This window comes from Populus nigra, chromosome 1 (genome assembly GCF_951802175.1).
Source record: "Populus nigra chromosome 1, ddPopNigr1.1, whole genome shotgun sequence".
Classification (NCBI taxonomy): Eukaryota; Viridiplantae; Streptophyta; class Magnoliopsida; order Malpighiales; family Salicaceae; genus Populus; species Populus nigra.
The window spans coordinates 36,971,325-36,999,197 of NC_084852.1; the positions used below are offsets into that span (position 1 = coordinate 36,971,325).

At 35.8% G+C, this 27,873-nt stretch overlaps 2 protein-coding genes across 7 annotated transcripts; one reads left to right on the forward strand and one right to left on the reverse strand.

Annotated features, from left to right (window-relative positions):
- The first annotated feature begins 15,744 nt into the window (after nucleotides 1-15,744).
- LOC133673720 (carbamoyl-phosphate synthase small chain, chloroplastic-like) lies at nucleotides 15,745-19,603 on the forward strand. Of its 2 annotated transcripts, XM_062094601.1 has the most exons (11): nucleotides 15,745-16,034; nucleotides 16,191-16,323; nucleotides 17,005-17,093; nucleotides 17,177-17,237; nucleotides 17,344-17,411; nucleotides 17,519-17,647; nucleotides 17,732-17,838; nucleotides 17,930-18,277; nucleotides 18,630-18,795; nucleotides 19,174-19,253; nucleotides 19,428-19,603. In XM_062094601.1, exons 1-10 carry the CDS (start codon nucleotides 15,887-15,889, stop codon nucleotides 19,221-19,223), a joined length of 1,299 nt encoding a protein of 432 aa, XP_061950585.1. In that variant the 5' UTR covers nucleotides 15,745-15,886; the 3' UTR covers nucleotides 19,224-19,253; nucleotides 19,428-19,603. The 2 variants fall into 2 exon arrangements, with proteins under 2 accessions (XP_061950585.1, XP_061950580.1); XM_062094596.1 differs by lacking the exon at nucleotides 19,428-19,603 and having other exon boundaries at nucleotides 19,174-19,424.
- Nucleotides 18,907-27,344, reverse strand: LOC133673734 (probable enoyl-CoA hydratase 2, mitochondrial). Of its 5 annotated transcripts, XR_009835051.1 has the most exons (10): nucleotides 26,988-27,344; nucleotides 26,708-26,877; nucleotides 25,745-25,819; nucleotides 25,256-25,346; nucleotides 25,092-25,143; nucleotides 24,667-24,770; nucleotides 24,512-24,588; nucleotides 23,821-23,981; nucleotides 22,996-23,111; nucleotides 22,652-22,877 (listed from the first exon to the last, which is right to left on the reverse strand). XR_009835051.1 is itself a non-coding variant. In XM_062094634.1 (9 exons), the coding sequence occupies exons 1-9, from the start codon at nucleotides 27,175-27,177 to the stop codon at nucleotides 19,149-19,151; spliced, it is 939 nt and encodes a 312-aa protein (XP_061950618.1). In that variant the 5' UTR covers nucleotides 27,178-27,344; the 3' UTR covers nucleotides 18,907-19,148. The 5 variants fall into 5 exon arrangements, 4 of the variants coding, with proteins under 4 accessions (XP_061950618.1, XP_061950626.1, XP_061950609.1 ...); XM_062094634.1 differs by lacking the exons at nucleotides 22,652-22,877; nucleotides 22,996-23,111 and adding an exon at nucleotides 18,907-19,167; XM_062094642.1 differs by lacking the exons at nucleotides 22,652-22,877; nucleotides 22,996-23,111 and adding an exon at nucleotides 20,337-20,358.
- Between the last annotated feature and the right edge of the window lie 529 nt (nucleotides 27,345-27,873).

Genomic DNA, 27,873 nt, shown 5'->3' on the forward strand with positions numbered 1-27,873 from the left:
GCTCATTTGGACATCTGAGTCAAAAGTTATGGAGAAAACACCGAAAGGTGTTCTGGAAAATCAAACCAGGCCAGCTTGGAGAACACTTTGGTGCACGTTTTTCTTCCTCCTTTATGAGTTGTCTCTTTCTTCTTTTGACCCAAAATAATGTCACAATGTCCCCTCCAGCTTTCCATCCATGTGCTTGCCCTCTTGGATCAATGAATTACCCAAATAAATCAAATGTTATTTATTATGTGAACATGTAGGATCATGGATTGTGTTTGGGCTGATTTGGAAGGTGATTTGGGGCTGATTTGGGGCTGATTTGGGGCTGAATTTAAGCATCAAATAAGGATACAAATGTACCTATTATTTGGGCTAAGATTGACTTTGAAACCTTGAGTGTTTGATGGTTGAAGTTTGCACACAACATAAGGCATGTTTGGGCTTGAAATAAATCATATGATATTCTTTTCTAGAATTGGACTTGAATTGATTTTTGGGGCAAATTTGGAGCACTTATTTGAACCAAGATTTGCTTCAATCTTCAACTAAATTTCTCTTCAATTCTTTGTTCCGAATTCCGACGTTGAATTTTCTGAAATAATTCATTTAAGCTCCAAAAACCTATCGAGACATTAAAAGAAACTTCATTACTAAAAAGCACATCAATTATTATAAAAAACCCAAATAAAAATAATAAATACATATGTAAAATAAGAGACTTAATGATACTTTTGATGCACAATCACACCCCCCAACTTAGATTTTGCTAGTCCTCAAGCAAAACAAAACATAAAACCTTTGAAATAAAAAGAATAATAATAACATAATTAGGCTCGACTCATCACACTTAAAGGACATATCATGCAAACATTGGTATCTTTAACTTAGTGTACACAATAACAAATAAAGAAAAATAAGCATACTCACATTCTCTAAATCAAACATCCATACAAAATTCCAAATTCAATCGTATTTATCATGCAACCAACATAATTGATTCACGCAAAAACTCAACTTGTAATCTTCCCTTCTTACTACTACAAACAAGGTAGCAAACTAGAGAAATATCTATATATATTTTTTTCTTTTTTCTTTTTTTTTTTCTCTTTTTTTTTGAAGATATTATTTATTCTTTTTCTTTAAGTGGTCACTTCCCTTTTGACGCGAATACAAACATTTGTGATGAATGCACCCGGTTACTCACAAAGTCACAAACTTAAAGTGCTTTGCATACTCATATTTCAAGCTGCCGTTTGACGTAAAGATAAACATTTGTGATGAATACCCCTAGTTACTGAGCAACTCAAAACATTGGAGTAGATAGAATTTTGTACACATTTGTGTAATAATAATTACTCTATTTACTTAAACCTTGTTTAGGACTAGATCAAAAGGGATGATCACAAGTAAAGCATCACACTCATCTTTCATGCATAATCACACAACTCACACAACTTTTACAAGGAAAGATGTACTTCAATAATCTTAAGAAAAAAGTATGCTATATCTTGCTTTATAAGATATTATCTATCCCAAATTAAAGCATGCAATGTTCAACACAATAATGAATCCAAAAATGTAATGTTGATCTTAAACAAGTCTCATTCACATACGAATGCAAGTTTTTTTTTTTTTTTTTAACAAGCATGGTTATCTCAAGCATTCAACATAATCAAATATCTAAAATTAAGTTTTTCATTATCCTCAATGTAAAAAAGAAAGAGAAGAAAAGTATAAAGATTAGAAAACTGTTACTCCCCTTTTGTTCTCAAGGATGAATGTCTGATTGAATTGGACATGAGCTGACTTCTTGCTTGATTTTTTTTACCTGCATATCACAACTAAAAGAAAACATTGATGTTTTTTTTTTTTTTTTTTTTTTTTGAAAATAAAGAACCTCACACCCCCCCAACTTAAAATAATGCATTGTCCCTAATGCATGAACAAGAAAATATAAGAGATGGAAGAAAGAGAAAAAAAAATAAAAATAAAAATGAAAAAAAATAAAAATAAAAACTCATTACTTCTGATACTACAATGGTATTGGATCTTCAAGATCCAATGTCTCAACTTCAGCCACAAAGTTTTCAAGATAAGGTTTCAATCGATGACCATTTACTTTGAAAACATTTCCATTCTTAGGATTTTCTACCTCAAATGCACCATGCTCAGAGATGGATTTAATCACAAATGGACCAATCCATTTTGTCCTTAACTTCCCAGGAAAGAGATGTAATCGTGAATTATACAAGAGAACCTTTTGACCAACATGAAAGGATTTTCTAAAAATGTGTTTATCATGCAAAGCTTTCATCTTATGTTTTGAAATTTTTGCATTTTCAAATGCATCATTTCTCAGCTCCTCTAATTCATCCAATTGAAGCTTTCTATTTTTGCCAACCTCGTTTTCATTATCATTGAATTGCCGGATGGCCCAATATGCACGGTGCTCAATCTCAACAGGGAGATGACAAGGCTTTCCATAAACTAGCCTATAAGGAGACATTCCTAAAGAGGTCTTGTAAGCAGTGCGATATGCCCACAAAGCATCAACTAGTCGTAGGGACCAATCTTTACGGTTTGGATTGACTGTTTTCTCTAGAATGTTCTTGATCTCCCTATTTGCCAACTCAGCTTGGCCACTAGTCTGTGGATGATAGGGGGTACTGACCTTGTGAATTACACTATATTTTCTCATCAAAATCCCAACGGGCTTGTTACAAAAATGCTTACCCCCATCACTAATCATAGCCCGGGGCATGCCAAAACGAGAGAAAATATTTTCTTTCAAGAATTTGACCACAACTCGATGGTCATTGGTTCGAGATGCAATGGCCTCCACCCATTTAGACACATAATCAACAGCTACAAGGATGAATTGGTAACCAAATGAACTTGGAAAAGGTCCCATGAAATCAATCCCCCAACAATCAAATATTTCCAAAACAAGAATGGGGTTTAGGGGCATCATGTTACGCCTAGTAAGGTTACCTAGTCGTTGGCATCGGTCACATGCAACACAGAAGGCATGGACATCTTTGAACATGGTGGGCCAATAAAAACCACACTGCAAGATCTTGGCAGTGGTTTTCTTGGAAGAGAAATGCCCACCACAGGCTAATGCATGACAAAAATTAATTACACTTGGAATTTCATGATCAGGGATGCACCGCCTAACAATTTGGTCAGGGCAGTATTTAAATAGGTAGGGGTCATCCCAAAAAAAGGTGCGCACGTTACGCAAGAATTTTTGTTTGTCAAGTTTAGACCAATGAGAAGGAATCTGACTTGTGGCTAGGTAATTTGCTATGTCAGCATACCATGGAGAGCCAATGTAGGAAACAGTACCTGCACAAAATAAATTTTCATCAGCAAAGAATTCATTTATTGGAGATTCATCAATTGTGGTCTCATAGCTTGAAAGACGGGACAAATGATCAGCCACTACATTCTCTACTCCCTTTTTATCTCGAATTTCAAGGTTAAACTCTTGGAGTAAGAGGATCCATCGAATCAAACGTGGCTTGACATCTTGTTTTGTGAGCAAGTATTTCAATGCTGCATGATCAGTAAAAACAATAACAAGAGATCCAACCAAATAAGACCTAAACTTGTCCAATGCAAATACTACAGCTAAAAGTTCTTTTTCAGTTGTAGTGTAATTCAATTGAGCATCATTCAAAGTCTTGCTAGCATAATAAATGACATGAGGTTTCTTATCTTTTCTTTGTCCTAAAACAGCCCCTACCGCAAAATCACTAGCATCACACATCAGTTCAAATGGTAAAGACCAATCAGGAGCTTGCATGATTGGTGCAGTGGTCAACAACCCTTTAAGCTTTTCAAAAGCTTCTTGACATTTTGATGTCCAATCAAATTGAACATCTTGTGACAACAAGTTACACAATGGTTTGGCAATGGTACTAAAAGAATGAATGAATCTTCGGTAAAAACCAGCGTGTCCTAAAAAGGATCTCACATCTTTCACAGTCCGAGGGGTAGGTAATTTTTGAATGACTTCAACCTTTGACTTATCTACCTCTATCCCTTTTGAAGAGACAATGTGACCTAAGACAATGCCATGTGTCACCATAAAATGACATTTCTCCCAATTAAGTACAAGATTCCTCTCTTCACACCTTTCAAGAACTTTTTCTAAATGCATTAGACACAACTCATAAGAATCCCCATAAACTGAAAAATCATCCATGAAAACTTCCAAAAAATTTTCCACCATGTCACTAAAGATACTCATCATACACCTTTGAAAAGTGGCTGGTGCATTACACAAGCCAAAAGGCATTCTTCTATAAGCATAGGTACCAAAAGGACAAGTGAAAGTGGTTTTTTCTTGGTCTTCTAAAGAAATCTCAATTTGGTTGTAACCTGAGTATCCATCAAGAAAACAATAGAAAGCTCTTCCGGCTACTCTTTCAAGCACTTGGTCTAAAAATGGAAGTGGAAAATGGTCCTTCCTAGTCACCATGTTCAACTTACGATAATCAATGCACATACGCCATCCAGTTTGGATTCTAGTTGGTACTAGCTCATTATTTTCATTTTTCACTACCGTGACTCCAGATTTTTTTGGGACAACTTGGGTTGGACTAACCCATTTTGAGTTTGCAATGGGGTAAATGATACCCGCATTAAGTAGCTTAAGCACTTCACATCTTACTACTTCCTTCATGTTTGGGTTCAATCGTCTTTGCATTTGCCTCACAGTTTTAGCCTCTTCTTCAAGATAGATTCTATGTGTACATAAAAGAGGGCTAATTCCTTTCAAGTCAGTAATAGTCCACCCAATTGCTTTTTTGTGTTTTCTCACCACTCTCAAAAGTTCTTGTTCCTGCTCTATGCTAAGTTTTGATGAAATCACAATAGGATATGATTCATCTTCCCCTAGAAATGCATACTTAAGATCACTCGGTAAAGGCTTCCTTTCTGGTTTATAAGGTTGGACAAGAGATGCCTCAGCTTTCACTTGGGGTGAAATCAAAGGCTCAAACGATGGGGTCCATTGACCTATTGACATAAGAGGCATTGGATCTAGATAAGTCTCGAGTTCTCTTACTTCTTCATCAACACATTCCAAAGAATAAAATCTTTCATCATGAATTAAAGTTCTCTCCAATGGATCCTTTATCCATTCTCTCTCAAAGTGTTCTTGACAAACTGTTTGGATCAAATCCACCTCTCTAATGTCCTCGTGTTCACCAATTTGTTTGGAGACATTGAATATGTTCATCTCCACAGTCATGTTCCCAAAAGACAATTTCATCACCCCATTCCTACAGTTGATTAAAGCATTGGATGTAGCTAGGAAAGGTCTACCTAAGATGACTGGGATGGGAGCATTAGAACCTTGAATAGGTGCGGTGTCCAACACTACAAAATCAACAGGAAAGTAGAATTTATCTACTTGGACCAACACATCCTCAACAATACCCCTAGGAATCTTGATTGACCTATCAGCTAATTGAAGGGTGATTCGAGTAGGCTTGATTCCTCCTAAACCTAATTGTTCGTAAACAGTGTAGGGTATCAAATTCACACTTGCTCCTAAATCTAACAAAGCTTGGTCTATCTTATGATTTCCAATAATGCATGAAATGGTAGGACAACCAGGATCTTTGTATTTGGGAGGGGTCTTAAACTGGATGATGGCACTAGCATGTTCAGTTAGAAAGGCTCTTTCTTTCACATTCAATCTCCTTTTGACTGTGCATAAGTCCTTGAGGAACTTTGCATAAGATGGGACTTGTTTAATTGCATCAAGGAGTGGGATGTTGACTTTCACTTGTTTGAACAATTCATAGATTTCCGAGTTCATAAGATCATGTTTAGGTTTCCCTAACCTTTGTGGAAATGGTGCTCTAGGAACAAATTCTAAATCACTCACTTTGACTCCAATTTTTCTTGAATCATCTCCTTTCTCACTCATCTCTTTCTCATTTATCTCACCTTCTTTGTCACTCAAGCTCTCATTTGTCACTTGTGTTTTGATTTCCTCTTCACTTTCCTTAGATTTCTCCTCCACAATACCTCTAGGAATCTCAAAACCTATAGCTTTGTCAACAATCTTTCCACTTCTAAGGGTAGTGATGGCTTGGACTTGTTCATGGTTTGAAGGTTCACTAGATGAGGATTCGCTCATGTGTACCTGACCTCTAGGATTTGGCATTGGTTGAGCTGGGATCTTTCCCTTCTCTTGAATGCTTAGTGATTGAGTCAACTTGGTTAGTTGACTTCGAATGTCATCTAAGGTCCTATTGGTCTGGTCTTGAAATTTGTAAGCTTGGTTGTTGATTCCTCCTTGTGTTTGCATGAATTGTTGAAGAGTATCCTCTAGGGATCTCTTATGAGGTGGTTGGTATGTATTATGTGTGGGAGCATGAAATGGTTGGGGTGGAGGTTGAAATGTTTGAGGTACTGAAGGGCCCTCATTTCTCCATCCAAAATTTGGGTGGTTCCTCCATCCAGGATTGTAGGTCTCAGAGTAGGGATTGCCTACTTGGTTTGAAAATGGCTTTCTAACATTACTTGAATCAGAAGTTTGGCCATATAGCACTTCCTTGAAGGCTGGAATGGTAGGACACTCAGTTGTCCTATGCCCTTTGCTCTCACAAACAACACAACTTTCCTCTTGTTGTTCACTCATGACATGCACTTTTTTAATCTCAAGAGACTCTACTTTCCTAGCCAATGAGGCTAATCTAGCATTGAGGTCATCAGTTTCTTTCAATTGGAACTTCCCACTTGAATGAGAAATGGTATTTCTAGACTCAACATGAAGTGGGAGAGAAGTCTCCCATTGCTTTGTGTTTTCAGCCAATTGATCAAAGAAATCAAAGGCTTCACTTGGTTCTTTGTCATAAAACTCACCATTACACATGGTTGACACTAGCTTTTTAAAATCTGCGGTAAGAGAGTCGTAGAAGAAACTCACTAACCTCCACATCTCAAAACCATGGTGGGGGCATGCATTTAACAAGTCTTTAAACCTTTCCCAAGCTTGGTGAAATGACTCATTTGGACTACAAGAAAAATTCATCATTTGACGTTGTAAGGCTGCCGTTCTATGAGTGGGGAAGTATTTTTTCAAAAATTCAGCTTGCATTTCTCTCCATGTACCTATAGACCTAGGACGCAAGGAGTTTAACCAAAGCTTGGCTTTATCCTTTAGAGAGAATGGGAACAATTTAAGACGAATAGTTTCCTCGGTGCATGTTCTATCAATAAAAGTATTACATACCTCTTCAAAGTCTTTAATGTGTATGTATGGATTTTCAGAATCCATACCGTGAAATGTGGGAAGAAGTTGAATCATGCCCGGTTTCAAATTGAAAGCTTGTTGGTTAAGAGGTAAGATAATACACGAAGGTGTACTTTGTCTAGCCGGGTGAAGATACTCTCTAAGAGTTCGAAAATTAGGTTGATCATTGAATTGTGGAGGTCCATTACCTTGAACACTCCCTTCACCCTCTACATCTTCAACATTAGCCATGATAAAAAAACAATAATATAACAATTATATGAATACGAAAGGAAAGGAAAAGAAAAAGAAAAAGAAAAAAAAGATTGCAAATAAAAGTAAATGAAACGTAAAAGATAAAGTAATAGCTCAAAAATAAAAATACAACAAATTAAGAAATTCACTCTCTAACTAATAAGCAATAGTAACAACAATAAACATTAAAAGATAATTATAACAAGCATGAATAAAAGGCGGTAATACCGGCCAAGCACTTCAAACAATAAATATAAGAAAAATAACAACAATAAACAACAAAATAAAATAAAATGAACAAAAGGCGGTAGTACCGGCCAAGCACTTCAGACAATAAATATAAGAAAAATAACAACAATAAACAACAAAATAAAATAAAATGAACAAAAGGCGGTAGTACCGGCCAAGCACTTCAGACAATAAATATAAGAAAAATAACAACAATGAACAACAAAATAAAATAAAATGAACAAAAGGCGGTAGTACCAGCCTTATAATATAAACAATAAATATTATAAACTAATTAGAATAGACAATAAAAGAAAAATGGTTGAACCAACAAAAATCCAACAATTAATAGTCCAGTCCACAGTCCAATATCCGAAAAGTTGAGGTCAAATTAAATTTTTTTAGGCGGTAAAACCAGCCATTTGATTTTTTATTTTTATGTATTTTTTTTGTTTTCCAATAATCAAATAGAAATTTGTTACCTTTGCTTGCTAGCTCCCCGGCAACGGCGCCAAAATTGCTTGACCGCTTTTTATGTTCGGCTTGTTTTAACTCGCAAGTGCACGAGTGTGCGATGTAGCAATTAACTCGGTAAGATCGAGGTCATATCCACAGAGAGCTAGATCTGGAAATTAAGCTAGGTAACAAAACAAAACTCAAGAGAAATTAAATTAACAATAACTTGGTTGAAAATGATTGATGGATTTGTTTTCAAAGATGAAAAAGTGTAAATAGATTTTAAATGACAAGAAAAAGTAAGTCTTGGTCCAAATCAATTTTAATGGTGATGTATTGGTGATTCCTTTAACATATATAAGATAACTCAACCTAATATCAACGATGGTGATATTAGATCGGAAGATATTACAATGAAGTTTAAAAGGATGAAGATTGATTATTGCTTAAGAATGTACAAGTATTTTCATATTAAGTAAGACATTGAATCAAGCAATCTCTATACCAAAACTAAGGTTTGTGCATAAAAATTCAAGATTATAACATTACCTAAATGATTTCTAAAATTTCTTTGCAATAATAAACATTCATGAAGAAAATGAAAAGATAGACATTAAGATTCATTCATATCTTAAAGAACTCACCTCAACCACCATCATCCTTGATTTGGATCCAAGAAGAAGATTAGCCAACCATGATTAGATATAATAACACTTTAATAAACATAAAATGACTTGAATCAAACTGAAATAATGAGTTTTACAAGCTAAAGAACCGAAATCTATAAAGAAGAACACAACACAATTTCAGTAAAAATTCGGACACAAATCTGACTCTAACTTTGGACAGCAATTCGACCCTTTTTGAAGCCTCCTCTGGAGATGGCTATTAGAGACATATTTATAGGCCATTCTGTTAGCTTTCCAGATCATTAAAGAACAGCTCATTTGGACATCTGAGTCAAAAGTTATGGAGAAAACACCGAAAGGTGTTCTGGAAAATCAAACCAGGCCAGCTTGGAGAACACTTTGGTGCACGTTTTTCTTCCTCCTTTATGAGTTGTCTCTTTCTTCTTTTGACCCAAAATAATGTCACAATGTCCCCTCCAGCTTTCCATCCATGTGCTTGCCCTCTTGGATCAATGAATTACCCAAATAAATCAAATGTTATTTATTATGTGAACATGTAGGATCATGGATTGTGTTTGGGCTGATTTGGAAGGTGATTTGGGGCTGATTTGGGGCTGATTTGGGGCTGAATTTAAGCATCAAATAAGGATACAAATGTACCTATTATTTGGGCTAAGATTGACTTTGAAACCTTGAGTGTTTGATGGTTGAAGTTTGCACACAACATAAGGCATGTTTGGGCTTGAAATAAATCATATGATATTCTTTTCTAGAATTGGACTTGAATTGATTTTTGGGGCAAATTTGGAGCACTTATTTGAACCAAGATTTGCTTCAATCTTCAACTAAATTTCTCTTCAATTCTTTGTTCCGAATTCCGACGTTGAATTTTCTGAAATAATTCATTTAAGCTCCAAAAACCTATCGAGACATTAAAAGAAACTTCATTACTAAAAAGCACATCAATTATTATAAAAAACCCAAATAAAAATAATAAATACATATGTAAAATAAGAGACTTAATGATACTTTTGATGCACAATCAATAGGGTCCCCATAAGTTGCAGTGAATTAACTGAAAACTTTCCAAAGTTTTATTATTACTAGCAGGAAATTTATCCCTTGTTTGTTTTGCTCTAAGACAAACATCGCAAACTTGATTACGTAAGCTACTAATTTTACCAGCACCAACATTTGGAACCAACTCTAGAACCTTAGATGATGGATGTCCCAGCTGTTTGTGCCACAAATTGAAGGATTTCTCATTACCAGTTTGTACTGTTGCCACAGTTGCCTTTCCTCGCAAGTAGTAAAGCCCCTCTCGTATCTCACCCGCACCAATCACCATCCTCGAAGTGCAGTCCTGTATAACACAAATTTTATTAGTGAACTGAGCAACACAATCAGATTCATCAATCAACTAAGATACCGAAATGAGATTGCATTGCAAACTTGGCACATATAAAACATTTGTTAATTTCAACTTGTCACTCAGCACCACTGTTCCTTCTATTGTAGCAGCTATTTGTTGCCCGTTTGGAAGCCCAGCATGACATTCTACCATGTCTTGGACATGGGATAAGCAATCTAGCCTTCTTGTCATATGATGAGAAGCACCTGTGTCGATGATCCATTGTATGGAGGAACACTTACCAGTGAGTTTCTCAGTTGCCCCTGTCTTGGTATTGTTTAGAATGTTCAGTAATGTCAGCCATTGTTTATCACTAAGGCCATTGGTATCGCTTCTATCAGTATATGAGACTTGAGTTGCATTGGCTTTGACCAATCCTCCACGTCCTCTGCCAACAAGAGTCATGCCTCGCTGTCCTCCCTTTCCACGTCCATTTCCTCTTCCAGTCCCACGAGCACGATCTCCCCACCAATCCGGATATCCAATTAGCTGAAAACAGCTAACCTTGCGATTACAATGGTTGCATACCACATTTTTGTCCTTTCCTTCATTTTTGTTGCGTGATTTGAACTCTGCTTGCACTGCAAAGGTCATCACCTCGCCGCGCTCTTTCTTTCCACGAGATATGATTCTGACACGTTCTTCCTGAACTAGTGTTGAGTAGAGTCTGTTCAAATGTGGCAATGGGTCCTGAGCTAATAGATTTGATCTTACAGTCCCATAGACTATTTCATCAAGTCCCATGAGGAACTGATGAGCTTTCTCTTCCTCACGCTTCTTTTCTAAGGCCGCTCCAAGGTTGCAGGTACACAAGCCGCACTTGCACATCAGCATTTGTTCAAAGTTTGCCAATTCTTCCCATAATTTCTTAAACTTTCCAAAGTAAGCAACAATTGTCAATCCTCTCTGCTTGCATTCAGAAAGCTCAGCCCTTAGTTGTTGTATGCGTGGTCCATTCACCATGGAAAATCGTTCTTTTATGTCTTCCCAAAGATCTTGTGCCACCTCCATATGTAACATAGTTGATCTCAATGATGGTTCAATGGTGTTCATTATCCAGGACACCAGTAAAGAGTTATTGGTCCACCAGTCTTCAAGGTCCGGTGATTCCTCATCTGGATGCTCAATAGATCCGTCCACAAACCCAAATTTTTTTCTTGCTCTCAATGCAATCTTGAGAGCACGAGCCCATTCATCATAATTTTCTCCCTTCAGTTGAACTTGTGTCAACAGACTTCCAGGATTGTCATTGGAGGTTATGTCATAAGGAGAGATAGTTTTCCTCAAGGTAGCCATTTCTCTGCAATGGCCAGGATATTTTATTAAACTAGATACAACTCTGATACCATGAGAAGAAAGGATTTGAATTTGAAGGTCTCATCTATTGATTTAGAAAACCAGTACATATATACATGGAGAATTACTATTTCCGTGCAACTTCCAAACACAACTACCTAAATGTATGTCTTAATTGACAACTGATTACATGTTTATAACTAAGCATGATATTAGGAGATATGACAGAATAAGGCAACAGAATATTTGCCAACATGATTTCAGATATATTCACCAACATGATTTCAACTATCATGATTTCAGAGATATTCGCCTATAGGATGGGTCGTTGAACTTCTATATTTAGAGGGAAAGTCTTGTTCTTAGCTTAGAACATCTTCAGAAGCCTGGCCGGCCTTTGGGTTGGGATATTTGATTGAATTAGAGAATCGGTTCTTACAGTGCCCGGAATTGGACAAACAGCTCTTTGAACATGCAGATGAATTGAATTAGACAAAAAAGAATAGGAGGGGGAGGATTCTGTTACCACAGTCTAATAGACTCTCGCACCTTAGGACTGCGAATAGAGGCTTACTAGTACAGGGACCGGTTGGAACGACTAACATAAGAAAGAAAAGCGCGAAGGGAGATGATCTTCACAACCGCAAGGAACGGTTGCTGGGAGTCGGCCTCCATTGCTGCCGGGTTCACACCGCTGCTGCAACTTGTCTGCCAAAAAAGAGGTTGCACACCGTCATCAGCATGACTGTGAAATGATGAGGATGGCCGCTGCTCCTCTTCTCTTGGCTTTCATGAGGTCTGAAACGAAACATTTTACACCAAAAAACTTCATAAGCCACAATATTCAACTTCCACGTAGTAATTAAAGCAATAACCCTCTAATTGTTGAAAATCTTCATCATGCGCTTCATGTTAATTATTTCAATACATCTATTGACCTAAAACATTCATCCATGTTGTTCCCGTCTGAGCACACATAAAATAAAAGTTTACAAGGACAAAAATAAACTAAAGGATTCTAATTTATACCTGTATAAAGCTGCCTGGTGAGGATGCAGGATGCGATATTGGCCCAGATTTTCTCCCATTAAGCTAAAAAAGTTTTCCTATGTATAAGATAACTATGAATTAGGATCATGAACAGTCGAAACCAAAACTATTCACAAGCTCACCAACTAAAAACAACACCACATTATTGCTTTTTCATGCCTTAAACAAGCGTAGCAAAAGGGAAGCTGATTATTTTAAGTGTTTACCATCCACATAAGTGAAGCAGATAAAATGAGCGTCCACATTATCTGAAGCCTGCACAAACAGCAATTAACAAGAAATCAAAAGGAATGGCATGAACCAAGCAAAATGAAGATGAAGCAAACGTATGGCTACTTTTCAACGAAGTTTATTTTCAGTGTAGAGCCTTTACAACCATAGCAGCACATTACTTCCGCATCAAACATGAAGAAATAATGTATATCTGCAACTTCACATATTAAAAGCCAAGCTTGGCTTTTATTCCAAGTGAAACCCATGCTTTCAGCTTACATTTCTTGCAAAGTCTGTTCATCATACCATCTTTCCAACCTTTCTTAATTCAAACTCCTCAATCCTCAACATTTCTTTCTCCAACTCAGGCTATTCTCTAAATTAATGTGGTTAAAGACCATGAAGATTTCTCCATAGAACCTGTTTTTTGAATTTTGCTACGAGTCAATGAATCTCGAGTAGTTATGACATGTTTCTAACGTAATTAATTACTTGACCCAATTATGCTAGCTCGAGGCAAACTCTTGTCATCCAACCTCCAAGGCTACAACTCATTTATTTATCTCCCACACTTAAGGTTCTTAGCTCTCTGGAATATAGAAATCATTATGTTATCCAGTAAAGAGCATGAACACTGAAAGCCATGTGTATTTCTTAACCACATATGCATTGAAAAGTAGGAAGTCCTGTTCTTCTAGCTTCCTTATGTTTACATTACCCACGTTATATCACCATATTGAATATAGTATTCCATCACTAGTAACTGAAACTGTAATTAATAAAACACTTACCTCTGTTTCACCATATGTGGGGCAGCTACTGCATGGGCATCTTCCATTTCACTGTCACTCTCAAGAAATTTTGCTCGCTGCACAAAAAAGATGAAGAAAATATAAAAGGGAAGAAAAAGATATGATCGTAAGATGACACATATAGTAACCATTTAAATTCATCATCAAAACTCTGTTGACATGAATTGTGGGGGCAGAGGAAGGGTGGCTGAGCAGCAGCAGCAACAGGTAGCAGCAGAATAGCTAAAGACAAGAGGAGAAAAGTAAAACCCCGAATCCATGCTTGCAGTGGATTTGAAAAGTCTATCCAAGAATGATCCGTCAGCTGAAACTAAAATGTTAAACAATAAATAATTGCAGTTATAGCATGTTGAGTTTCGGTTAGTTCCTCATTGTTGAGATTTGGAGTCTCCTCTCCCTATAATAGGTTGTTATCGTCTTTCTCCTGGAACCTGATAATGGGTTGTTATTGTTTTTCTCCTAAAAGCCGATAATAAACACTTAGGGTCCTTTGCACTTGTATCCTAAAGAAGCTTTTCATTATGTTTTTTCATCTCATGAGAGAGACTTCGAAAAGCGGCTTACTAACGGCTCTCCGATGATGGTATGACTGACTTACTTCACTGTTCTTTCTCCCTCATATCAGAAAAATGATCGTCTTCTTGGCGAGGTATTTAATTGCCTTTCTCACCAAGGTATCTGATTCGTCTTGAATTCTCTTGCAATCAATGAAGGTGTCTACAAGGGCCTTTCTGGACCACTCATGCACTCAATTAGACTCTCAAACTCGTTCGGGTAGGTGTGTAGGTCATCAGTTTATTAGATGCGAGACAACTCCTCGTCATGATCCAATACTTAATGTGACAAAGCCTAGCCAATAACTCCTCTCTTTTTTTCTTTCAAAATCCTTCTTTTTTGATATATCTTCTCAATCCACTGTCATCATAGATTGGCCTCCCCTTCAAGACGGAAGGCGACGTAACTGAACATGTCCTCCTTCTAAATCTCTTGAAGAACTGGTTTGCTTGACTGAGCCATGCAAGCGACAAGATCCTCCCCTGTAAAAGACAGAAATTACATCTGTGGTTTGTTGGAGTGTTTTCTATTAGGATTGTTTGCGGCCTACACTCATGTAGAAGAAGTCTCCGATCCTGGTTTCGAGTCAAATTGCCAAGAGGAAGAAAACCTTTAGCTAGAATCCGTGCTTTTGTTGCGTCTTTGTAGACTCTTCATGATCACCTCCTCTGGGTGACTAATTCGTTGGTGGACATCATGCAATCCAATGCTTTAATTTGTTGAAAACACCAGCGATAAATATACAAGTAGGAAATTTCTGAAATTAATTTTGAGACCCTTTCCCTTGAATCAGAGATTTCAGCGGGTTGTTAAAAAAAGGTTTCAAATATAATATTTGTTCAATTCAAGATAATATAAATAATATTGAATTAAAAAACCTAAAAAATAAATATCATGAATTAGATAACGAATCAAGATTTTTAAAACTTTATTAACCTGTATATCTTATACTTTTTAATTTTTATATTTAATAATTTGTGAATTAAATATATTTTTTATTTAGATATGTTTCGGATCCAAAGCTTTTATTAGTGGATTTTCTATTGAATTTCTTTAATATAATTAAAAAAGAACTTGTTTATTTGATGGAGGGAAGGGAGAGGTAATTAAAATTTAATGATGGTATAGAATATAAAAATTAGATGTAATATTAAATGTGCCATCAGACCTATATTCTATACTGTAAATCCATCTCTAAATGTAATTTCATAAAAATTGATAATATAAACCCAACTTGTAAATATTTGTAAAATTTACAAAAATTAATCTAATCCCATATATCCAATCCATGCAGATAAAAATAAACAAATAGCTCAGTTTTATAAATTATAAAATATAAAAAATTAGATAAAATATAATTATCAATCTAAACCCGACCCAGTTATATAAATGATAGACGTGGATTTTAGCATCTGTTAATTGACTTGCAAGTATACTTTTACAGTCACTTAGTCATAATCAGGCCCATTATTCATTACGGCCGGATCCAATTCAAACTACCTCCAGCCCATTTTATAAGAGACTCAGAAGCTGAAGCCACTTTGGTTTTAAAATGGGCTTTAAGCCGACAACTCTTTATACCTATCAAGCATCTTTCATAGCCATCCTAAAGAAGAAGGGTTTATACCCGTCTCTTTGTTACTAAAGAAAACCAGAGACAGAGAGAACACCCGCACGCACAGAAAGCAAAAACCAAACGAATCAGAGACACTGAAAGTGAGTGAGTGAGGGAGAGAGGATGGAGCTTGCAATAAAAAACCCTATTGCCCTAACAACACAAAACTTCTTAAAACCAAAACCAAAACCAAAACCAAAGGTGAAATCTTTGAGAGTTTTCAGTGTTAAATGCACAGCTTCTCTTTCTTCCTTGGATGGTGCTGCCACTGGTCAACCTCTCTCCTTTCTTTCTTACCTTTTACCTTTTTAATATCATTTTTTTCTGGGATTATTCTATATTGTTGATTTGTTGTTTTAATCGAGAGTAACGTAGGGATTATGTGCATGAAAATGTGAAAACTTTGAGGTCTTTTTTGGTTTTTAAGGAGTGGTGGAAAGGCCTTGGAAAACTTCAGATGCTAGATTAGTACTTGAAGATGGTTCAGTTTGGAGGGCAAAGTCATTTGGTGCTAGAGGAACTCAAGTTGGTGAAGTTGTCTTCAATACTTCTTTGACAGGGTAAGATTTCTTCATGTTCTATATAAAGAAATGAATTTTAATTTTCTTTGTTTGGCCTTTTTTATGGTATTATCTCCATTTATCATGTGGAGTAGTTTACTTAATTGAGTCAGTAGAAATAACATTGATGTAATCCAGTTTTTGTCACAACGGAGAGTTTCCCTCATTTCAAATTATTAGGTTTGGAACATTTAAAAGTGGGACCACTCCAGATTTGCATAGTTAGATTAGAATTGACATGTTCACCTTAATATCGAGCTGAGCTTGGATATCCACTTTTGAAGTGGTAGAACGAAGCAAGATAACAGTCATGTCTTCTCACCCTAGGAATGCTGTTCTGTTATATGGTTTAGATAGAAAGCGCATACAAATCAATGTCTGAGGCACATTAAGGGACAGACAAGGGCATTTTACAATTGATGCAGAGACATTAAGCAAAGGTATATATGATGCCACTTTGAAGGCCATTCAAATGGAAAAGGCTGACTAGTTTAAGTCTTAAATAGTTTTGTAAGCACTACGCCGTTGTATGTCAGTTCAAAGTTTTTTTCCTAAAATTGATGCAGCATTACCATTGTGGCTTCCCAAGCCTATGTGAAGTACACTGTCTGTTTCAATTGTTAAAAAATTGTATTATCCATTATTGAAGTGAAACATGTCTCATATTTATTCACATTATAGGTATCAAGAAATCCTTACGGATCCTAGTTATGCAGGGCAGTTTGTTCTTATGACAAACCCACATATTGGGAACACTGGGGTAAATTTTGGTAGGTGAAACAGCCTTCAATTCTTCACATAGTATATCATCTTTTTGCTACTGGCAATCTGATTTCGATGCCTTGCTTGTTAGATGATGAGGAATCAAGGCAGTGTTTCCTTGCTGGTCTTGTAATCAGAAGCTTAAGTATCAGGTGCTGTTTCTTCATTTGCTGCTTTCTAATCTGCTTCATCTTCACTTGACATATCTAATCAGCTTCTGCTTATTATGTTTGTAAACTGTCTAATAACTGGATTCAGCACATCAAATTGGAGGTGCACCAAAGCCCTTGGTGATTACTTGCTAGAAAGGAACATCATGGGAATATGTAAGTTAAATTTCAGTTTGTTGATGCTCTGTTTGTTATTCAGTGTCCTGCTTTGTTTGTCAATAGATTTTAACCTCTGCATTTGATGCTGTTTCAATACACGACAGATGATGTTGACACCCGTGCAATAACCCGCAGATTGAGGCAAGATGGAAGCCTTGTTGGTGTTCTAACCACTGAAGAATCGAAGACAGATGAGGAACTTTTGGAAATGTCTCGCTCATGGGACATTGTAGGTAAAAGATTCAGTTTACTTGATGGATACGGTTGTGAGTATTACAGAACATTGGCAGTTCTCACTTTGCTGATTCAATTTTCAGGAATTGATTTGATAAGTGGTGTCACTTGCACTGCCCCTTATGAATGGGTTGACAAAACAGATCCAGAGTGGGACTTTAACTGCGAGGGAAGAGGAGAGATTTACCATGTTAGTATAACTTGCCTTAGTTTGATTTCAGTTGAATATCTTTGCTTACAATTTGCTCTTACTCTTTTTCATGCTTATTCTTGGATTGAAGGTCATTGCATATGATTTTGGGATCAAGCATAATATACCCAGACGCTTATCATCTTATGGATGTAAAATCACCGTGGTCCCTTCAAATTGGCCAGCATCAGAAACGCTAAAGATGAAACCAGATGGAGTTCTTTTCAGCAATGGACCTGGAGACCCTTCTGCAGTTCCTTACGCTGTTAAAACAGTCAAAGAATTGCTGGGAAAGGTCCCTGTTTTTGGAATTTGTATGGGCCATCAGTTGCTTGGCCAGGCATTAGGTGGTAAAACCTTTAAGATGAAGTTTGGCCACCATGGAGGAAATCATCCTGTTCGTAACCTTGTTGCAAACCGTGTAGAGATCAGTGCCCAGGTGAGTTTTTCAATGGTAACCTGTTTAAAAGAATTTTCAATATTTGAATAGGTGAATTCATGAAAACATCAAAAGCAGGTTCAAATTTTACTAATTACCAACCCTAATCCATTAGATATCTGACTAGTTAAAGATGATGATGTTACCCCCCCCCCCCCATTAGATTTTCAACTCAATGTTAATCATGAGAATCCTCAAAGTATGAAGTTAAAAAGGGGATGGTCATGTTTTACAATGATTGAATTAGAATTTAGTAGTTAAGATTGTATGTGCATAGTTGAATTCATGCAGGAAATGCTCTCCTTTTGTTCTATTCTATTCACTTTCTAACATGCAATGGTTGATGTGGCAGAATCACAACTATGCAGTTGACCCTGCATCACTTCCCAAAGGTGTGGAAGTGACACACATTAATCTTAATGATGGAAGCTGTGCTGGTCTTGCTTTTCCGGCGCTAAATGTCATGTCTCTTCAATATCACCCAGAGGCATCACCAGGACCTCATGATTCAGATTCTGGTAATCGAAGTCCTTTCTTATCTTTACTTGTTCCTTTTTTTTTTTCCATTTTCTGCACTTCTATGCACGACATAAAATCACTTTTCACTATATAGCTGATACAGAATTACATCCACAAATAGCTATTGTCATTGTCAAGTAGTTCCATTATAAAACAGCTGAAAGGGAGAGGGAGAGCACAATGCAAAACAGAGTCCTTTCCTTGCTTCATTTTAGCTTTCCCCTCTGCGCACGAGTGGAGCTGGGTGGTGTTTGTCATTTTTCTTGTTGTTGATGATGATGCAGAATTGCTTCTTGAACTTCATCATCATTTCGCCTCTATGTTTATCTATTGGATTTCTTGCACATGCATGTTAACCTAGAGTTTTCTCGCTGCAGTTTTTGGAGAATTTATCGAGTTAATGAAGAAAGTCAAACAAAAGGCATAAGCAGAAATATCTGTTAACTGTAAAGAAAAGGTGGTGATAAATCTCAGGGTTGTCTTACTCTCAGTTTTGTTGACTTGTACGAAATAGTTGGGATAATTTATGTATCCCCATTTTTGTTTTTTGACTATAAGTTCCAATGGATCGAACATGCCATGTAATTTGTCCTATATTAATTATGTCCTTTTTCTTTTTTTGGTTGAACAGGAGGTTCAATGATCTGGGCTACACAATGGATAGTTTAATAGTCTTTTCCCGATTTCTAAAGAGAAATGAAGGGCATGAAAATCTTTATAATGAAATCAACACGAACAGAGAGAACACGCGTGCTTGTAATTTATGCAATTTTCTGGTAATTAATTTAATGTCTCTGTTGTTAAAAACCGTTGGTAAAATGGACAATTACTCATTTTCAAATCTTCACCTTTCTTAGAGTTAGAACCTGAAATCTTGAAGTAGAAATTTTAAGTTTTAATCATTGAAGCGCGAGGAAGGTCCGTTACTTTCATTCTACTACCTTCATCAATTTTTATTAAAAAAGTATATTTTCCTCAAATATTTAAGTTCTTAACCTTTTGCGATTACTGTACATTCACCACTGAAACTTGCAAGTTCTGTAAAATCAGTAAAAGAAGCAAGCATAAAGCCAGATAAGTACATTCGCAGAATTTATGATAATCTCTACAAAACAACGACCTATCTGGTTTCTCCCCTATTCACAAATCGAAATCAACTAGCCATGGAACCTGAAGCCTCCATAAAGATTTCTACTTCTTAAGAAATGTCGACACAATTGCATGTATATCTAAAGGCTAATAACGTGGAGAAAAAATCAGCGTTTGTTTAGTTGTTGCCAGAACAAGAAAAGGCAAAGAAAAGTCATGATGAAGAAGGATATCTATCCAGATATTCAAGCAGCAAAACAATGAGCTTGCATAAACATGAAAGAGAATAAGAAGAAAAATCTGTTTTCCTATTGATGGTTACAATAAAATCATGAGCCTACGTTGGCAAGCCAGATTGGACAACTTTTGCTGGAACTAGAGACTGTTTGTCACCGACATTTCTCAGACTCGTCCATTTTTTTGTCCAAAATCTGGTTTTTGGTCGGTGTGGGAAGTTTTCTGGCTGTCATGTGCTTTTACAACGAAACAAGATGGACAATAAATGATTTAGAGAGGATAATAACCTCCTGCAATGCAAGGATCAAGAACAGATAGAGATCATTGCAAGTAAATATTCATGTGATAGGACAAACTCAGTGATGGAGATTTGGTCAAGATTGCTTCCTTAAAGTTAACCTAAAGCCAAATTGTATGATGAACCTTTTTCTTTAATTAACAACAGAAGTAGCATACCAGTCCTTGTCTGTTTCAGAAATGCATTCGACCAATGTCAATTTTATTCCTTTTGGAGCCATATTGTATATTTTTTTCCTTTAAGATTGACTTGGTCTCCATCAATATTTTCCATTCAATCTTTGAGAAAAGCAGACTATTGAAAAAGGAGACTGACAATACATTAAGCTAATGTCCATTTCTAAACAGGAAAGACTTAGCCAGTAGGATAGCCATTAAATTAGTAGAGCAAACACAAGACTCAGTTATGGTAATTCTAAGCTGTGGAGATAGGTCTAGTTAGTTCACCAAGTAATGGTTAACAGTTTCAAATTTTTATCTTGACGTAATCAAATGAGATTAAATTTTGGAAAATGTTGGTGGGATTTTCGTGAACCTGAGAAATTACTGAAACTGGACCGCAAAAAAACCTACATTTGCAAGAGGGCCAGTACACCTGAGTCTTAGGCTAAATTTCAAGCTTAACACGGGAAAGTGCCCTTTGTTAACCATGTATGATATTTGAAAAGGCAAACATGACAGTTCAGTTGCAATTGTCTTTTAGAGAATGACGAGCTAAAATTCTGAGAACAAAAGGAAATAAAGATTCAAGTCTCATGGACCTATCCATTTTAACAGAATTTACAACCATTATTTGCTCATACAATGCATTGCATTGTCCTGTAAATTGATCTTTTTTTTCTTCAGTAACAAATTATGTCATCCTCGTAAACTATACACCGTGCATGTTAGCTGGATGAAGGATGCAGTTGCTACTGATTCTAGCAGTATGACAATTTCGCATAACTACTGAAATTCAATGATACCTTAAATAAATAGCAAGTTCAAAACTGTAAATTCGGAGTTTCAATTTCAAGGATTCTGTATGCTCGTATCAATGTTTATATTCAAGCTAAATGAGGAGTTTTTCCAGCCATTTACTCTCCGTATCTGGAAAAAGACAAGTCATTTGCTAGCTTAATTTCGGTTATGGCTCACATTATCGTCAAAAAAACATTAGATTTCCATTCCCAAAAGTAATGTGATTTCAAGCTAAGTGAATCATAATAACGTGTTAGTCATTTTCTTAATCAAACTGATCTAATTTACGGCACGTCAAAGTCATGGTGATCATCAGGAGGATGCATTCCGTATTGACGGCTAAAGTTCATCTGCATAAATTATAGCAGTACAAATTCTTTCCAAGTCCTGAAAAGCAAACTCACACTACAGCAGACTCATATTGTCTGTTCAGTATATCTAATATTTAAGTTTATGTATCCCTAAATGGGGCTTGGTGGTAGAGAGTAAAACTTGTTCTTAAATTTTGCAATCAAATTTGCTTCACTCGAAAACACGTTATTATCAAGCCAATTTTCTAGTTTGATGTGAAGCTTGAGATTATGAACCTTGTAGCATCTGCTCAAAACCTGAACAGTGATACGCCTGCTTCTATGTCAAGGATTCTCTTTTAGTGATCAAGAAGTTCATAGACATCGTAAAGTTCTGAAATCTGAAGGTTTAAAATCTATTTATGTTTATATATATCATACTTTGATCAAAGAAGAAGATAATGTAAAAAGTCATAACATTGCTTAAGCAGAGCAGTTGAAAAGCTGATGAAATTTGGTCATGATCTAACAAATTAAAGAACGTTGATTAGTTCCATGCATAAACAAAACTTAAAATAAACTAGAAAATAAAGTGATTTATTTTTTCTGTACAAGAGAAATTAATTTTAGTCACCAGTAACATCTATTCATCTGCACAGCCCAGAACATCATCTAATACAGTTTTTAAGTAGCCTAAATTAAACTAGAGCTCTCTGTGATAATTCAGCAAAGAACATATCATTTTTTTTTAATGATTTGATTGTCCTACAAATATGAGAAAATGATTATTGCATGCACTTAAGTTATAAAGACATTTCAAAATGAGTAATTCAACTAAAACAAGTATCTTGGCAGAAACAAAATGTTGTTTTCTTTAGAGTACCTTTGCCCAGAGCGAGCAGGTATTTGGCAAAGCCTGCAATTTTGAGAAAACGAAAGACACGACAAACTGGGGGCACATAAGATTTGAGCTAGCTTAAGATACCAATACAAACTAGATTATATATATAAATTGACGTTGTTAGTTGTAATGCCTTTATATTCAACTGAAGTTAAATCATGGTTTGTAATATTTCATCCTCCTCGTTTCAAATTGAAAAAGGCTAATCATCTTACAGAGAACAACCATCTCTTTTCAGTGTTGTCAAAGATCCTGTAGTCAATAAACTCACTTTCCAGTGCAGTCAAAGATTTCTTTGACAAGGAACCTGTAATCAATAATTAAAAAAAATGTAAAATTCTTTTTGCCAGCATGTTTTGTTGTTTAAAATTAATTACGTAAATATCCCAAGCTCATCATCCCCCAGTTGAAGCTCGAATCCAAACCTCAAAACTTTTCTGCTTTCTAACAACTCGGCTGGTTCTAAAAGACAAACTGTGGTCAAAGACCTTTATCTCAAATCTGAAGCGGAGAATACTCCATATCAAATAGTTTCAGATACCTGGTCACAAAATGAGCAAATGAAATTATAGCAGAAGTCGAGGGTAAAGGCTTCTCTACATCAGGTTTCTCATTTTGACAGTAGTGCAAGTTTTGATTTTGCGAAACTTTTAATCTTTCATTATAAGCTAGTTTTTCAAATTATTAATTTCACCCCAAAAAGTCATCAAATTTGTAATGACTTCCAAGGCATTGCTAAACTCCCATATGTTCCTACTTTTCTGTATTTTAAACCTAAAACGACAGCAGTTTTTTATTATAGAGATATGTCACTTTCCCCCTTCATTAAGGGACCGCTCATACACGAAGATTCACTAGAAACCCTCGCTAGCAATATGGCAAAGGTCTTCACTCAACCATCGATTTATCAATTCTATCAATAATATATTTTATATGACATTATTTGTATGTTAGGAGGTTACCATCTGTAAATAAATGCCCCACTTCAAAAGATGCTTTGCGCAGATTTCCAAATCATTAACTCACTAATGAAACTAGGTAGCTTCTAAACAAATAGATAACCAACAATACATTCTAATCATCACCAAATTGATTATGACAGACAAGATGAAAAAAATGTGCCCATGAGCAAATGTGCATGCCAGACAGTATTAAATTTGTATAAATTATTAATAAAGAAATGAAGAATGGAATTTTATCCTAAGAAACTTGTCCAGGAACATTTTTTTTCTTTTTATTCCCCTCTGTACCTTGGTTTCCGCTTTTCAGCAAATGCTGCCAAGCCTTCCAAACGATCTTTCGTGTTCAAGAGCTGTTCATAGCACTCTTCTTCCAATTCCAAAGCTGATGGTAAATCTATCTCAAGTCCCTCATTGATGGCCTTTTTTGCCATCCTAATTGCTACTGGACCCTGACAAGAGTACACACATGTCAAAGTGAACTTCCAACAAACTGATAGTAATAAATTGGTGCTCTTTGTTCTACATCAAAATGACTTCAGGTTTACACAATACCCTTGAAATGTTGTGCTTATGGTCACCATCAAGTCATTCAGTCTCCAAAGCTAACAACAGGCACTCTTTGAACAGATTCAGTCCACAAAATAAAGGATCGTCAATGCAGTTCCAGCAATGCCAAAGATAAAGCTTTACAATAGTTTTCCCCAATCCCACCATAAATGGGTTTGAAAGTTAATGTTGGGATTCAAGACCCCTGTTTTTGCATACGCATGACATTAAATACACAGGGTTTTAGACCTCCCAGAATTTCCTATCTTGAATTAACATTTAAAACTAACGAGTTTTGAGTATTCTAAGTTCTAGCAGAGATGCTTAGTCTTCTATGTTCAATGACAAAGTTTCTGCAGAGTGCAGAGTTGCACTGTTATTCTGTGCTAAATAATTTTCTGTGAGAAAAATCCTTAAGGTTTACATTTTGTACCTTCTGAATAATCTCCCGAGCAATTTCAAGTGCTTTTGAATGAGCTTCACCAGCAGGAACAGAGTAATTGACAAGCCCTGCAACATAACACACCTTCGTTGCTAAATATGAATCAAAGAAAAAAAAGATTCAAAGCTGCTACCAGCTAAACATACCCATTGACATGGCCTCTCTGCCATCAATCTTGCGGCCAGTAAATATAAGTTCCTTTGCTAGTGATTTTCCAACCAACCTAGGAAGTCTTTGTGTCCCACCTGCACTGTTAGGACCAAAGATTCCATAAGAGGATGATCTATCACTAAATGGCCAATTTCCAATGAAACTTAAGAAGGTTTCAAGCACAATGACGTCTGTTAAAAATTGTTACATATCAGAAGTCCATTCCATGTACAATTCATCATCAATGATAGATAAGAAAAATTACATTGTAGAATACAAGTGCTGTAACAATAAGTTGAGGAGACAGTACAATACATCCATGTTTATCTATAAAGAAAACAAGAGCAGTCAAATAAAAAATGCAAAGAACTTGCAATTCCAAGTAATTAACTACCAATGACAAGCCAAATTTAGCAAATACCCAGGAATTATGGCAAGTCCTGTTTCTGGCAAGCCCAATACTGCATCTTCTCCTGAATCATTGATATGGGGTAAGATGAGGTAAGAATCACATTTTGAGTATCAAGATATAATACATAAGAAAATATTTTACAGAAGCAAATGTATGAATAAATCTGCAACTACCACATATGCGAAGATCACACGATAAAGCCATTTCAAGTCCACCACCTAATGCTGCTCCTTCAATAACAGCAACAGTAGGAACATAGAGTGCCTGCATTGACAGAAACATGTTGCTCATTATGTTGTTAAGGAGGAGATAGAAATTGGGACAAATGCTCTGACATAAAGACATCTTATAATAAACACATGGATCTTAGAATTGCACTTGGGCTATAGTTCAGGAAACAAGTTTTCAAGGAGTTGGCTACGTGCAAAATTCAAAACTTAAAACAAAAGGTCAGAGATAGAATTATAAAGAAGAGCTATTAGAATTCATGCAAAACCAAAGAACTAGAATTTGAATGACATGTACCCAATTCATCTACGGATATGGAAACCACCCCTTTAGACCAGTCTCACAAACATATTCACACATCACCGTATCTACAATGTTCAAGTAACAAAAAAACATAACTGCTAGAAAAGTTATGGACAATCATAAGGACCCACCTCTATGAATGAGAATGTAGATCGCAATGAGTTCACAAAATCTTGAACTTCAGATGGAGCCATTGTCTTGCGCTCCTGCCAATCCAATCAAAGACAGATCTGTCAAGTATCTGGATTCACCACCAAATATAAGTGCAGACTTGCAGTCCCCAAGAGGAAATATTATCAATACTGTCATCCTTACAAGAGAAAAATAAAAACCTAGCAGAAAGGGAAAACAAGTACAACAAAAAATCACAAAAACCTGAATGTGCTTCTGAACACGGAGAATATAGCCACAGCCCACAGGTGGGTTTAGAGAGCCTCAAAATTAAAGTCTATCAATATGAAAGCCCATAAAGGAGATCAAGTTCTTATCCTCACTTGTAATGAACACGACTTCAACTGATTTTTTATATATATATAAAATCATGGTTGAGTATTCAAGTCACCCACCCTTATTTTCAACCTTCTAGCCCCAATATCCCCAAGCATAGAATTTTTTTTTTAGAAAAAACAATAGATTGAACACCATCTCCAGGTGGACCTATATAAGTATAGGTATAAAATGCAGAAATACCAATAAAGATGCAAGTAAAACTTCGCCAAGGTAGCAACTTAGTTAGGGTATCACTGCCATAATTGTGCTGAACCAAAAAAGTGTACGAAGAGATTCAAAGAAAGATATTGGTGATTAATGATTATTTGACATCAATAAAGTAACATGTAAAGAGAAAACAGGGAATCTAACAACCCAACTAGACATTAAGATTAGAACTTAGAAACTCAGAGATGAAGTCTCCTCTACTTTCTAATGATCTGTTCAAGCCTTCTGCGGTTCAAAGCAAGTTGCTTTTCATGAAGTCTCTTTCTTTTGGGATATTGTGATGAGCCTTTTTGTGACATAGCAAAGTATTTAACAAATAAAATCCCCAACTACTGAGAAAAAGAGAAAAATCAAAGAACGAGGAGAGAATGCATTACCTTCAAATCAGCACCAGCACAGAAAACCTTCGGAACCGAACTGCAAATCAAAACAACCTGAGCAGAGACATCGCTTTCAATTGTTTCAAAAGCATTGCGTAACCCTCTTAACATTTCCTTGCCAATTGAATTTTTCGCTGCAGGCCTATCCAAATTAACCTCGACAATCCCTGTTTTAACAACAAAAGTGTTCACTTTTTTAACAATCTAAAAACTTGTCAGAAACAAAAAAGAGTACAGCACCAAACACTAATGCAGAGAGTTTAAGGTGGGATTTTACCAGAATCCGAATCTGACAATCTTCGAAGCCTGACTGATTCAGAGGACAGGGAGTCCAAGATGAGGAGGGTTCTATGGGTTTGGTACTGGTGACCGTTGCTGTAAACGTGAGGATTCGGAAAGTAAAAGGATCTCGACTTTTTAATACAGTAATGACCCAGTGATCTTGTTAGAGCAGGGAAAGTACCCATTTGCTTGTTTCTTTGATTTTGGAAAGATTTAGACAAATTTTTGTGCGAGTAACTTGGACGGGAATAATTGTTTTATATTAATTCCACCTTCTCCATTAATTAAAAAGCTCGTCAATCAATCGTATAGGGTTATAATCTCATCTTCTTGTGAATTCGACGAGATTAAGTTCGAAAACTCATCTATCATATAATATTTAAACATAATGAACATAGTTAAATTTGATCAACATTAAAAAAAAATAAAAAAAATACTAATAAGTAAGCAAGCTGGTTGATTTTTTTTTCTTAGACATAGACATTCAATTTGTTGAGTTTTCCAACATAATTGTAAATCTAAAATTCCCTAGTCAATAAATCATATAAAAAATAAATTATTAAGAATGAAATTATATATATATATATATATATATATAAAAACTAAATTTAATATGATTAATAAATAATATGATATTTTTTTAATATTTTATAATTTTTAAAAAGTATTTTTTATTCAAAATAAAAATAAAATATTTTTCTAAAACCAAACCAAATTTTTTTACTAGAACATGATTTATTGAAAATCACTTTTCATTAACAAACATACTTAAAATATGTTTTTATTCACACCATTATCAAAATCTATCCTTTTTAATTATCAATGGTCCACGTACACACGTAACAAAATCATTTCAGTGGATATTGGATAATGTCCTTATA